The sequence below is a fragment of the Macrobrachium nipponense genome, chromosome 35, assembly GCF_015104395.2.
Source record: "Macrobrachium nipponense isolate FS-2020 chromosome 35, ASM1510439v2, whole genome shotgun sequence".
In the NCBI taxonomy this organism is placed as follows: Eukaryota; Metazoa; Arthropoda; class Malacostraca; order Decapoda; family Palaemonidae; genus Macrobrachium; species Macrobrachium nipponense.
This window is the reverse complement of record NC_061096.1, coordinates 16,643,429-16,657,565: the sequence shown is the minus strand read 5'-3', so window position 1 is coordinate 16,657,565 and position 14,137 is coordinate 16,643,429. Positions and strand designations below refer to the sequence as shown.

At 42.8% G+C, this 14,137-nt stretch overlaps 1 protein-coding gene across 3 annotated transcripts in view; it reads left to right on the top strand.

The window, feature by feature from the left end:
* The window catches only part of LOC135208440 (PRKR-interacting protein 1 homolog), an 84,097-nt gene extending 79,237 nt beyond the window's left edge, over positions 1–4,860 (top strand). For all 3 annotated transcript variants that reach the window (XM_064240624.1, XM_064240625.1, XM_064240626.1), the window contains one exon: positions 4,390–4,860. In XM_064240624.1, coding sequence (XP_064096694.1) covers positions 4,390–4,788 — 399 coding nt within the window. In that variant the 3' untranslated portion in view covers positions 4,789–4,860. The remainder of the gene's footprint in view (positions 1–4,389) is intronic.
* The last annotated feature ends 9,277 nt before the right edge of the window (positions 4,861–14,137 follow it).

The window sequence follows — 14,137 nt, the reverse complement described above, 5'->3', positions numbered from 1 at the left end:
GAGAGGTCCGGTTAAACTAATCTTCTATCCTATCCTATCCTATCCAGCAGGGTTCTTAAAGAGTCTTCAGGGATGTTAGGGAGTCTCATATTGGGACCTATATACCCGCTCCATGATGACGGAGGAAGAGAGAAGGAACATTCCACCCCCGGAGGATATCAAACTTTTCTATAAGGCCTTCATGCACCACAAATACAAGGAGGACGAAGCAGCCATGAAGAAAATAATAGAGGATCACGTCCGCCCCATGGAGGAAGGAAAGAGAGTGTCCCTCATTATTTACTACAAGAATCGGCGTACGAAGGACCTCCTGATGAAGAACAACCCCTTCCCACCCATAGGAGACCCCCTAAAGCAGTCCAACGTTGTCTACCGATACATATGCCCCGCCCAAGGATGCCCTGGGATTTACATCGGCATGACAACGATGCGCCTGTCAAAAAGGATCTCCTGCCACGCCCAGGAGGGCGCCATTAGGCAGCATGCCCTTGCAGTACACCAGAGAAACATCATGAGAGACGACATCGTCAGGAATATTAAGATCATCGGGAGAGCACCTGACCCAAGACGTCTGCGTCTCGTAGAAGTGCTGCTTATCCTTGAGCAAAAGCCTCCCCTTAATACCACCCAAGAAGCGTTCCTGATACCGACGTGTGTGAGGAGGACCACACCCCTCCCCCCCAACAAAAGTACCAACGCGCATGAAACAAACACCAGACATGAGAATAATACCAGGGGTGACGTCACTCAGGTAGAAGCCAATCAAGAGGCTCCCGGTGAAACCCCCACCTGAGAAGGTCTGCAAGACTCGTAAACGCCCGCCGTATGAGTCACCTTCCCAGGAACCAATGAAAACCCGACCTGCCGGAAAGGTGCTCTGACTGTACTCAAGAGCTCGCAACATCACGATATAAGGAGATGGACTCGCCACTGGAATTCAGTCCCTCAGCAGTTATCGCTTGATAATGTCCTGTGGATCCGGAGGAAACGTCACGTTGGAGAGATAGAGAGAATTGTATAAGCAATAATAAATCAAATGACTCAACCGAATTTTACCATGCCCTTTGGTGCGTTGCTCGCCAGTCTAAGCAACAATGAGAAAGCCGTCATCAGAAAAATAGAGAAGACTCTTTACAAGATTAATAGTGCTGAAGCAGCAGCCATTTTTAACAAAACATATTATTATTTTATTATTATTATTATTATTATTACATATTATCATTAGCCAAGATATACTACCTTAACTAGGGCTTTGGGCTATAGATAGGAAAAGCAGCACAGCATAGATCAAGAAATACAATGGAATCTTGGTTTTCATACATAATCTGTTCCAGAACCTCCGACAATTTCCAAAACATACAAAAACCGAAGCAATAATTCCCACAAGGAATAATGTAAATATATTAGTGTTTCAGACCCACAAAATACTATTAACAAACAATATATTTTACAGGGAATAAACACAGTTTTACATACAAAACAGTGAGAAATAAATATAAATGTATAATGAAACAAATAATGAATATTTAACATCACTCTTACCTTTATGGAAGAGTTCCTTGTTGGACGTGTGGGTTACGTGCTCGCCTAAAGCAAGTTATATCCACATGTCTCAGAACAACCTCTCCGCACTTTGTTACTTTTCCCACCAACATATTTGTGTGAGACTGTATTTTCCAGCTTACTGGTCAAAAGGTCGAATTAAGATCTCAGCTAAATGTGGAACCCAACCTTCGATGTAGCTTAGCTAAAACTGGTCTTCGGCTGACTAAACCAGTTGAGGAAAAGCAGTTCCAGCCATCTCATTAAATCCCTTGGCAACAGATGTAGTGTTTTGTTTTTTCAGTTTTTTCTCTAACCATGTATTTTATATTGCACAGTCACTGTTAAAGAGTTGTATTTTCTTTTTTTTATAATTTTCAATGAAAATGTTTATTTATTATATTACTGTCTATGGTAGGATGGATATGTAGTGATTCATTGTAGTCAGTTCACTGTACTCTTTCCAATATACACAAGGGAATGTTTTGTGTGTGTGTGTGTGTGTGTTTTTTTTTTTTTTTTTTTTTGCACTTTTCACTAAGGGAAGGGGGTACATGGCTAACATAAAGGATACCCGAAAGGGTACATGGGTAGAAAAAGATTGAAAATCTGTGGTCTAACAGCTGGTCTTCCAAGCTAGGAGGCTATGCAGGAGCATTGTCCATTACCAGGAAGCACTTGAGGGGCAATTGATTCTTGTGCCTCATGACCCATGCCTTTTTATTGGCCTTCCACATTGTTTCTCTTGAACACTCCAGGAGTTTCAGTGATGCATAAGTAGGGGCTTCACTTTAAAATCCCCACTGGCATTCCCACAGACCAAGAATAGGCTTGTGCCCTGGCAATGAACTTTCCTCCTGCATGATGTACTTACTTAGGTGCGTTTTGGCATTTTTTTCCAGAACAGGTCTGTCTCATCACAATTGAAGACCTGTTGAGGGAGGAATCTTTCAGCCTCAAGATACGCTCTGAATTCACTAGCGAATTCTTTGGCGGCATGTTTATCTGAGCTCGCATCTTCCCCATGCTGTACGACACTATGCCCTTACGCTTTCCGAATTTTCAAACCAGATTCTGCTGGCCTTGAAATCACTAAGAGCAACACCAGTTGCGATCTCTGTTTCAATAATGACATGACCCCTTTCGCAACATCAGCTTCCTTGATTTCATGTTTCTTTGCTAGAATAGAGTTGATTGTCGACACTGACTTGCCGCACATCTTAGCGAGATCAGCTACACATGCACCACTTTCATACTTTGCTACAAGTTCTTTCTTGAATTCAGTCGTATTCCTGGTCCTTTAACGGAAGGGCTGGCCCTTACAACTTACTCTGGCCCCATGATGGCTTCTTTGCAGTGAGTTTATGCAGCAGAATTAGCACAAAATACAACACATCGGTAGTGATGCGGACTGCGAGTGCAGTGATGCTTGTTCACTGAGAATCAAAGCCAAAATGGGTCATGAGAGAAGACGGGATGCTTTGTTTGTGCTTGATACGGGGCCCAGTCACATACTGGGGCCCGGTTGGAGCATTTCCAAGTACTATACGAAAATTGAGGAAACATACGATAACCAAGATAAAATTTTGTTGAAAAAATTCTACAAAAACCGTTATTAGAACTCAGAAATTATTCAGCTGTGTCCAAGAAGATATTTTCATAGTTTGGTCACAGCTAGAACAAAACTTCTAGAAAACTGTGGTATTGAACCTCTCTAAAGGGAAGGAGAAATTTTGAAAAATTTATGTAAAGCATATACAGTGGGCTAGTCCAACAGTGGTGCCAGAGGCTGATACTGATATTTGGAATAAAACATTTGGTGGAAGTCAGTTTTTTTTATTAAACAGTTTCAAATGTGAGTCGGCGGCAGAAGTGCAGAAGGCCAAACTGTGAAAAGTAGTCAAAATACGGCAGAATAAAGGAATAAAACATTTCTTCAGAAGAGAAAGGTCTTCAAAGACTCTCTTAGTGTGTAATTGTTTAGTGAATTGAAGATATGGGCTAGATATGTTTCTCAAAAGTGAATTGCAGCCAAGAATAGCACCTAGAATTTTAACTGAGTTGCACGTAGTTAAAGAAAAATTATCAGGGGAAAAAGTCTTAGGTGGGAGGATACTTTTGAGTATTGTTAAGGTCCAGTTTCATTCCTCATAATGTTGCACTGATTTCAGCCTAATCTCTAATAAGAAAATCTGCAACCACAGTTTTACAGTCAAGCAATGTAATTGATGCAAATAATGCATCACCATCTTGATTAGCAAGCAGCAGATTGTTTTTAATAGCACAATGTTTGTGTTTATACAGTTAGAAACATCAAAGATTACAATCATGTACTTACTATTGTTGTATCCATCAGCAATTGCTCTATATATCTATTAGTTAAAAATTCAGTGATAGCACTTAGAAATACCTCTCCAGTTCCCATCTGCCTAAGTTTGAAAGCTAGGCCATCATGATTAAGACAGTCAAAAGCATCACTAAATTCGAGTCCATTCTTATTAACTTAGCTTCATGACTAGAATCTATGGATTTCTGTACAACACTAGTTGACTTGTTCTAGCAACAAGTACGTACTTCCATGACATAGCAGAAAAAAAGTCAAGGAAAGAAATTGCAACATCAAAATGAGTTATTCATCATAAACACAGCAAACCAATACCTTTGTAATAGGAATGATTCTCAAACTTATTCCATATGGATAAAAGTTGTGAATTGTGAAGTTCAAACTTGGTACTTACTTGGCTAAATATTACGTTCTTAAATATCTTTCTTATTATAGATCCATTATTGCTTTGCAGTACTAAATTGAGTTGTATATATTGATACATTTTTTTATTTACTTTGCAGGATGAGTTAGACAGAGTATATCATGAAAAGATCAAGCAGAATAAATTAGAAATGGAACAGAAAGCAGCTAAGAAGAGAAACAAGAGACAGCGTCAGAAAGAAAAACAAAAGGCAAAGCGACAAAAGTTAAAAGCGATGAAGAAAAATGGCATCCCTGTAGAAAAGAGTTCTTCTTCATCAGAAAGCAGTGAAGATGAGGAGAAGGAAGAGGAACTGAAAAGTGACGATAGTTGTAGTAAGGGAGAGAAGGTACAAAAATCAAGTAAAGTAGTCACTGAAGAGAATGTGAAAGGTGGCATTATTAATGAAAGTAGTAAAGATCTAGATGATAATGATAAAACTACTAGTATATCTGATAAAAAAGAAAGTGAGACTGCTAATGTTAAATCTGGTGATTGAGAGTATGTGTCATTGAATGTTTTAGGAACTATAACAGAACTTACATTAAGTAAATAAAAAAAAAATTTCTCATTTTATTTTTTCATTCCAACCGTATTATGTAAAAGATGGATCTACAATGAATATATGGAAACTTTATGGTATTCATCAAATTAACTAAGTCTCAAACTCTCAATACTTAATTGGTTTTCTCATTACAACTGTTATCATTTTCCTTTCATATAAGATTTTTGCATGCAAAACACTGGTCAAAAATATGTTTATTTGCAAAGCAAAAAAAATGTATTCATTACTGAAATTACAGTACACTGGTGCTTGCTGATGTAGAAAAAAAAATTTCTTCTAAGATACAGCTTTAAATACATTTTTTCCTGTCTGAAATGAATTACCAATATATGTGCATATGTGGCAGAGCAGACATGAAGGAGAGCATTTCCATTAGTTTGAGAATCATTTCTGTAAATAGTAATACAGTATTGAGGTTAGAGTTTAATTTTTTTTATCAGGTATTTTTTTTTTTTGTCTGACTTTTAGTTGTGGAAATGCTTAACTTGCCCTTGACAATAATTTTTAGGGTGAATTAACAGATAGGCATGGCAGTATCCTAGAGATTGTGAAAGTTAAGCAATGAAGACAGAAAAGGGATTTTGACGTAGGAAAAATCTATTTCTGGGCACAGAGAGGACTACCCAAGTCTCTATAGTGAACCAATTAGAAAGGCATCTTTCAAACACACCTTTACAGAATCAGTTAGTGAAATAAAAGATTTTGGTTGTGATGAAATGAATCGTAATTGGTTGGTCTTCTATGGGTATCTTTTTTTTTTTTTTTTTGTGCCAGCCCTTGTAGCAAAGAACTAGGTTCATGATAAGGAGAGTGAGTTAGCCTTTCACGATTCCTTTTCTCTTACATTGTGTTAGAGAACTAGAAGAGGAGAGTCATATGTACAGAATCCTAAGAACCAAATTATGTATGCTACGTCATTCATGTTTGCCAGTAACAGCTGGATCTCATTGTTGTTAAGTCTGTAAAGTTGCTACTAGATTTAAAAGATCTGTCCCAGAGCAGGCAATATACTCACTTCATCTGCTGTTTAAACATTCAGAGCATTGTCAGACTCCCTTATTTGAGACTTTGTTTCTTACTCAGGTTATTGGAGCTAGAGTCTAATGGTTAAATGTGAATTTTATTGTAGTGTCTTACCGAACAATTATAGAGCCGTGATTTCCACGAGCGGCAGGATACTAAATTCAAATTTAGCGCGTCGGCGTCGCCAACACTGGTGGTGATGACGTCATCTCCCTCCACTCGTGGGAGAACCAGGTACAACTGCCCAGGTGAATCCAATTCTTTTCCTGCCGGCGTCCGGTGAACATCGGTGGTCGGTGCGGTTGGATGACTTTGCTTCGCTTTTTTTCTTGTGGATTTGATCTTCGGAATTGGTGAAGTACTCTTTTTTGGCGTTGTTGTTATTTTGCTTTTTATTTAGGCGTTGCCATGTCGGATTCTAGTCCGTCGGGAGTTAGGTTTTGCATCTCAGGATGTAAAACTAGATTATCCAAATTAGAGTATGATTCTCACACTAAATGTGTTAAGTGTAGGGGACAGGTTGTTCAGCAGATCGAACATGTAACGAGTGTAGTGATTGGACTGATTCTCAATGGAAGTTTTTTAGTTCATACTCGGAGAAATTAGCTAAAGACAGAATTAGAAAAGCAGCGCTTAGGGAAAGTAGACTTAGCTCTGCTTCGTCTTGCGATGCATCTGTTCCTTCTGTTTCTCCTCAAATTGTTATGTCTCCCTTAACTACACCTCCTATTCCTCCTACTAATCCCACTTCTCCGGCTTCCCGTGTAGTTTCTTCCGACACCATTGCCAGTCTGGAATCGAGGTTAGATCAGAAATTTTCGGTACTAGCGAATACGGTTTTGCAACTTGGTAATTCAGTTAAGACGTTTTTGGAGAAAGCGGCTTCAGGTAAGAGTGTAGTTGAGGGTGCGTCTGTCTGTCCTGACACGTCTCCTAGACAAAGGTCACTGTCCAGCTCCCCCGCACCGGGGAGAAGACATACCGGAAGTCCAAGGGAGTCGATCGGGATTTGCCCACAGACAGGCGCCTCTCTTGTTGAGCCTGTTGCGCCTCAACAGGGCTCGGTTAAGCGTTGGAAAGGTGTTGCGGTCAGACGCCTTTCAAATGATTCAAGCGATTCGTCTCCGGTCGCACGGCGCTCTTGGCGAGATTCGCCCGTTTCGCGTCCCTTAAAGAGGCGTTCAGGCGCCGATTCTTCGCCTCCTCCAGTCAAGCGGTATAAGGAGCCTGAGAGTAGGGTTGCGCCTCGGCCGTTAGCGGCTTGTTCGTCGCCTCAATCTGTGCCTTTTTCGGCTCCATCTACTAGTAGAGATTGTGGTTTTAGCGCTGTAGCTAGCAGTTCTAAGGGTGTTTCTTTAGGCGCTTTTTCGTCTGTTACGCCTGATGCGCCTGTTTCGCCTCGAATTTCGGCGGCTCCAAGCGAGGCGCAAGTAGTTTTTCCGCCTCCTGCTGAACATTTAGGCTCTTCCAAGCCTACGTTAACTGTTTTTGATTCGTCTCTGGCGCCTTTGCGCAAGCAGTTAGAGATGTTAACCAACTGGATGAATGAGTCCAAGGGTGGTTCGAAACCTTCAGATCAGGTTGTAGTTCCGTCTACTTCTTCGGCGGTATCGGAGAATGAAGAAGAAGTAGAGGAGGAGGATTCACATCACCTCTCATGTTATTCACGTCTCCTTAGATTTCTTCTGGTATCTTATCCAGATTATTTTGAGAAAGCGGCTCCGCGCTCCCCAACTTCGACTTTTTTGATGAGGAGGAAAACTTCAGACCCTCTCCTCCCAAAACTTGTTCTATCTAAAGCGGTTAGACATTCGTTGAAAGAGACGGAGAAATGGATGTCTATGAAAAGAGACTTAGGGAAGGCTCTTTTTGCTTACCCTCCCTCTAAGTTGCTTCGTAAGAGGTATAGGTTTTATGTAACTGGGGAAGCTCCTTCTCTGGGAGTTTCTGCCTCCTCCCAGGGAGACTTCTCCAGTTTAATCGACTCCTCTAGAAGATCTGCTTTCGCCGCAGCGAAAGTTTTCTTTACAGCGCCTGAGTTGGACCACGTTGTAAAGAATCAATTTAAACTTTTGGAAGTCTTTAGCTTCCTTGATTGGACTATTGGCGCTTTAGCGGCCAAGATCGAAGACTGTCCTTCTCTTTCTCAGGAGTTAGCGGAGGATTGGATTGGTGTTCTGTCCTGTGCGGACAAATCCATTAGGGATGGATGTGATGAGTTAGCTTCGCTCATCGCCTTTGGTACCCTTAAGAAAAGGCAACTTTGGTGCTCCTTTGCTTCTAAAAGGGTTACGTCCCAACAGAAGTCTGCTCTCTTGTTTGCTCCTTTTGTGAAAGATAACCTCTTTCCAGACGATGTAGTGCTGTCAATTTCGTCTGCGCTAGATAAGAAATCTACTTCGGATTTACTGGCACAGTCTACTAAGAGACCTAAAGCTCCTGTGGAGACTGTTCCTTCGGTTTCTCCTCTGGCCCAAGCGCCTTTTCGAGGGAGTAAACCCAAGCGCTTCTTTCGGCCGAAGTCGAATTTGCGACCTCAGTCTAAGGCCTCGGCCAAGGTTAACAAACCTTCCAAATGAAAGCTCGGTTCTTCATGCACCAGTGGGAGCCAGGCTGGCTCTGTTTTGGGAGGAATGGGAAAACAGAGGAGCAGAAGCCTGGGTAGTGCAAGTACTCAAGTTCGGCTATCGTATTCCTCTCGTTTCACCTCCCTCGCTCTCACCTGTGCCAATTCCATTCCAGGCATACTCTCCGGGCTCAGACAAATTTCTGGCGCTAGCCGCAGAAGTGGAAGCGCTTGTTCTCAAAGAAGCGATAGAACAGATAGAAGGGGATTTTCCTCCAGGCTTTTACAATCGCCTTTTTGTAGTTCCCAAGTCATCAGGGGGCTGGAGGCCGGTTTTGGATGTGAGCGCCCTGAACTTGCATGTCCAGAAAACAAAATTTCATATGGAGACCACTCGGTCGGTTCTGGAGTCCATCAGACAGGGGGATTGGATGGTCTCTCTGGACATGCAAGACGCTTATTTTCACATTCCGATACATCGCGAATCTCGGAAGTACCTGAGGTTCATGTTCGAAGGCAAGGTGTTTCAGTTTCGGGCGCTTTGCTTCGGACTAGCGACCGCTCCTCAAGTTTTCACCAGGGTTCTATCCCCGATAGGAAGCTGGCTGCACATATTAGGAGTAAGAATCTCCCTCTATCTGGACAATTGGCTTCTCCGGTCGGAATCAGAGAGTCGGTGCATGAAGGACCTTGGAACAACTCTGGATCTTGCCAGAAAGTTAGGAATTCTGGTCAACAAACAGAAGTCCCAGTTGGTTCCATCTCAGAGCATCCTTTATTTGGGGATGATTCTGAATGCTCAAGTTTTTTCGGGCTTTTCTGTCCCCGAAGAGGGTCCAAGGCTGTCTGGAGACAGTTCAGGAGTTCTTGGACAAAAAGGTAAGTTCTGCCAATCAGTGGATGAGGCTCCTGGGCAAATTGACGTCAGTGGAGAAATTTGTGACGTTGGGAAGACTGCACATGAGACCTCTGCAGTTTTTCCTGAGAGCCTCTTGGTGCAGGAAGACACAACCAGACTCGATTACCTTTCCTGTCACAGATCAAATAAAAGAGGACCTAAGGTGGTGGCTCTCTCGAGCAAGGTTGGAAGAAGGGTTAGATTTACGACCCATCCTCCCGAACCTACAGTTCTTTTCCGACGCATCGGACACAGGTTGGGGAGCCCTACTGGGAAATCAACGGACTTCAGGAGCTTGGTCGGAGAAGGAGAAGTAGTTCCACATAAATGTAAAGGAACTGTTAGCAATTTTCTTGGGGCTCAGACAGTTTCGGAGCTTAGTAGAAGGTCGAGTAGTGGCAGTGCATTCCGACAACTCCACGGCTCTCTCGTACGTGCGGAAACAGGGGGGGACTCAGTCTTTCTCTCTGTACGAAGTAGCCAAGGATCTCCTCCTGTGGTCAAACGAAGCGAAGGTTCAGCTAGTCCCGAGATTTGTTCCGGGAAAGATGAACGTGCTGGCGGACGAGTTAAGTCGTCAACAGCAAGTGTTACCTCTGGAGTGGACTTTGGACAAAACAAGATTTGTCAGAAACTTTGGCGCCTTTGGGGACGACCGTCAATAGACCTGTTCGCGACATCAAGGAACAACCGTCTTCCTCTCTTTTGTTCTCCAGTCCCAGATCCTCTAGCTTGGTCGGTGGACGCAATGCTGTTGGATTGGTCGGGTCTGGAAGCTTATGCATTCCCTCCGTTCGGTCTAATAAGAGAGGTGCTGAACAAGTTCATGTCGCACAGCAATGTAACACTAACGTTAATCGCTCCCTTTTGGCCCAGGAAAGAGTGGTTCCCGGACCTTCTCCAGTTGTTAGTAGACTTCCCCAGACTTCTTCCTCCAGAGAAGTGGCTTCTCAAACAACCTCACTTCAAGAGGTTCCACCAAAACTTGTCCGCTCTAGCTCTGACAGGGTTCAGACTGTCCGGAATCTTGTCAGAGCGAAAGGATTTTCAAGAAGAGCTGCAGAAGCTATCGCTCGTTGTAGGAGAGAGTCTTCTAACAAACTCTATCAAGGGAAGTGGAGAATCTTCAGAGAGTGGTGTAGAAGTGCTAAAGTCTCTACTTCTGCGACCTCTTTAACAGAAATAGCAGATTTTCTTCTATTTCTTAGGAACTCTAAGAAACTGGCTCCTTCGACGATCAGAGGATATAGAGCCATGCTCTCTTCGGTTTTTCGACATCGAGGTTTGGATATTTCCTCCAATTCAGATCTGTCGGACCTCATTAGGTCTTTCGAAACCACTAAGCTCCCGCAAGATACAGTGGCTTGGAACTTAGATGTGGTGCTTAAGTTCCTCATGGGGCCACCGTTTGAGCCTTTGAAGTCGGCTTCACTCAGGAACTTGACTAAGAAGGCACTCTTTCTTATTGCACTAGCTTCTGCTAAGCGTGTCAGCGAATTGCACGCTATAGACAAAAGAGTCGGTTTCTCTCAAGGCAATGCTGTATTTTCGGTATCTTTGACCTTTCTAGCCAAAAATGAGAATCCTTCTAATCCTTGGCCGAGGAGTTTTGTGGTAAGGAACTTATCTGATTTGGTTGGACATGAGGAGGAAGAAAGGCTCTTATGTCCAGTCAGGGCTATTAAGCAGTATCTGTTTGCCACTAAGGGTATTAGAGGACAATCTTCTAAGCTCTGGACCTCGGTTCAAAATCCCTCTCGTCCTCTTTCTAAGAATGCTATATCGTTCTTTATTAGAGAGCTTATCAGGGAAGCTCACTCGCAGTCCGAGAACGACAATCTTTCCGTTCTGAGAGTTAAAGCTCACGAGGTTAGAGCAGTGGCAACTTCTTTAGCATTCAGAAAGAATTTATCTTTAGCTTCGATTCTTCAGAGCACGTTCTGGAGATCGAATTCGGTTTTTGCGAGTCATTATCTCAAAGAGATAGAAACGGTTTTCGAGAATTGTAAAACGTTAGGTCCGGTGGCGGTTTCTGGCATGGTGTTGGGAGAAACGGCACAGGGGTCGTCACCTCTATGCTAACTTTTCACCTTGAATAGGTTGTCGAGTTCAAGGGAAGCTGGGGGTACTGAGTACCTGGGATACTCACCAGTCTGTTAGGTCAGATTTTACAATGGTTGGGTATATATGTTTTTAAATCTGGTGTTGGTGACAAATGTTTTGTATGATTGAATTTCTGGTCTTAGCCCAGGGCAAGGGCAATCTTTGTTGTTACTATCCTCCGTCAGTCAGCCTTGACTCGCTTGAACTACGGAAGGATTCCACTCCTGTAGAGGCTAACTTTGGTCAAATTCCAATTCCTCTACAATAGTAAGAAGAGCACCGACCAGAGGCAGTAACAGTCTGCTGTAGCTCTCTTACAAGGTAAGGTACAACAGACACCTTGAGTGTTTACTGGTATTGCAATAAATGTAACCATTTGAAAAATACTAGTGGTCCACTGAATCCCACCTTCCCATAAATGTGTAATCAGCTCTATAATTGTTCGGTAAGACACTACAATAAAAATGAAATTTTCATTATTAAAATGAAGTTTTATTGTATACTTACCGAACAATTATGATTATACCCACCCTCCTCCCCTTAGGTGGACGGACGGGCAGAAAGAATTGGATTCACCTGGGCAGTTGTACCTGGTTCTCCCGCGAGTGGAGGGAGATGACGTCATCACCACCAGTGTTGGCGACGCCGACGCGCTAAATTTGAATTTAGTATCCTGCCGCTCGTGGAAATCACGGCTCTATAATTGTTCGGTAAGTATACAATAAAACTTCATTTTAATAATGAAAATTTCATTTTCATCTCTTTAATCAGAATAAACTAATCTTCAAGAAAAAATAAAAAATAAACAATAATTTAGCATTAAAAATACTGTCCAAACATATTTTGATAATCAAAAAGTGCATTTTCTGGGTTCGACCTGTGTCTGCCGGTGAAAAGTTTCTGTAGCTCATTTTTCTTAGTATAAATAGATCCTATATATACCAGAGAAAAAGCTTAAGCATGGTATGCTGAAGTTACTACCCTCAGCTCGATCACCCCAAGGGCGTCGGTATAAGCACTAGGGCGAGTGGAAGCCACTACTCACAGGTCTTCTGCCAATCAGAGGATTCCTTTCAAAATCCCTCCCACCGCGAGAGCCGTTACAAAGGCTACTCCCCCTACCTTCCGCTCACTCGCTACTACTACTACTACCCGCCCGCCATCTTCATTCCTGTAATTAGCCTTTGTGTGTTCGAACGCGTCTTCAGTTGCTCCCTTGGTGCCTTATTTTGCCGAAGCTGTGTCTTTCGTGGAACTCTGCTTCTTCAATCTAACTTGAGTATTCCAAATTGTGTTTTTGTGATTCGTATGGTTACGATGCATTCCAATTTTAGCCTTTGGTCCCTTAAAAAACGTACAGGGGTGCCGCTAGTTCATCATCAGACGCGTGCGTTATTATAACTGGCTATTTCCTTTATTTTTATTTTTATTTTTATGTTAATTTTATATTTCATTACGGTTATCGTTTCGTATCACGTGCTTATTCACAGCCGACTGAGTTCGGATCTGGTTCGTATTTTAAAGTAGGCCTAACACGCTCATGACGTCCTCTGGGGTTCTAAAAATTTGATTAATTCATATTCTAGCTTTGGCTTCTTCCCAGCTCCTCAAGAGCGTGTTCATGCCCCTCTATGCACATTTTTTATCAATGTGTTATATATGTGCCTTGTTGGGCTACTAGCTAGCCTATCGTATTTATCATCGTAGAGGAGGGAGTCCTCTCTCTCTCTCTGCCGATACGAGGCATGCCTGCGTTATTGTTTTAATGCGAACTAGATAGGTTTTTGATTTATGCACATTTATGATTTTCATATCACTGAAGAGGTTGGATGAGTTGCTTTCCTTCCCTAGCTTACCTGTCCAGGCCTAGATTAGGTTTTGGAAGGTAGGCTAGGTGCCCCTACCCCTATACCCTTACCTCTCCCCCCGTTCGCGCTACGGTGCTAACGGGGAGGATATCAAGGATAGAGAGTATCTCTCTTGTCACACTGTTGGACCTATCCTCCCTACCTGACCAGATCGAAAATTTCTATTTTGGAGGGTTTGGTTGAGTGCCCACCGTCCACGCCATGACGTCCTTGGAGGTTTATCTGGCCTACCTGACCGGATCCATAGTGATCTCGGGGAGTTAGGTTAGATCCATGTTGGGTATTTTCCTTACACCTTATGCTCCTCTCGCAACTCTCCCATGATACCTCATTATTGTATTGTATATTATATTGTTTATTGTATATTATATTGTTTATGTGCATTTATGATTTTCATATCACTGAGAGGTTGGAAGTGTTGCTTTCCTCCCCTGGCTTACCTGACCAGGCCTAAACTAGGTTTTGGAAGGTAGGCCAGGTGCCCCCTACACCTTTACCCCTTAGGCCTTTCCCCCCGTCGGCGCTACGGTGCTTGCGGGGAGGACATCAAGGTTAGAGAGTCTCTTTCTTGTCATATGGTTGGACCTACCCTCCCTACCTGACCAGGTCGAAATTTCAATTTTGGAGGGTTTGGTTGAGTGTTACCGTCCACACCATGACGTCCTTGGAGGTTTATTTGGCCTACCTGACCGGATCCATAGTGATCTCGGAGGGTTAGGCTAGATCCATGCTGGGTATTCTCCTGACACCTTATGTTCCTCTTGCAACTCTTCCATGATACCTCATTATTGTGTTGTATATTATATTGTTATTTTGGGTGGTCTG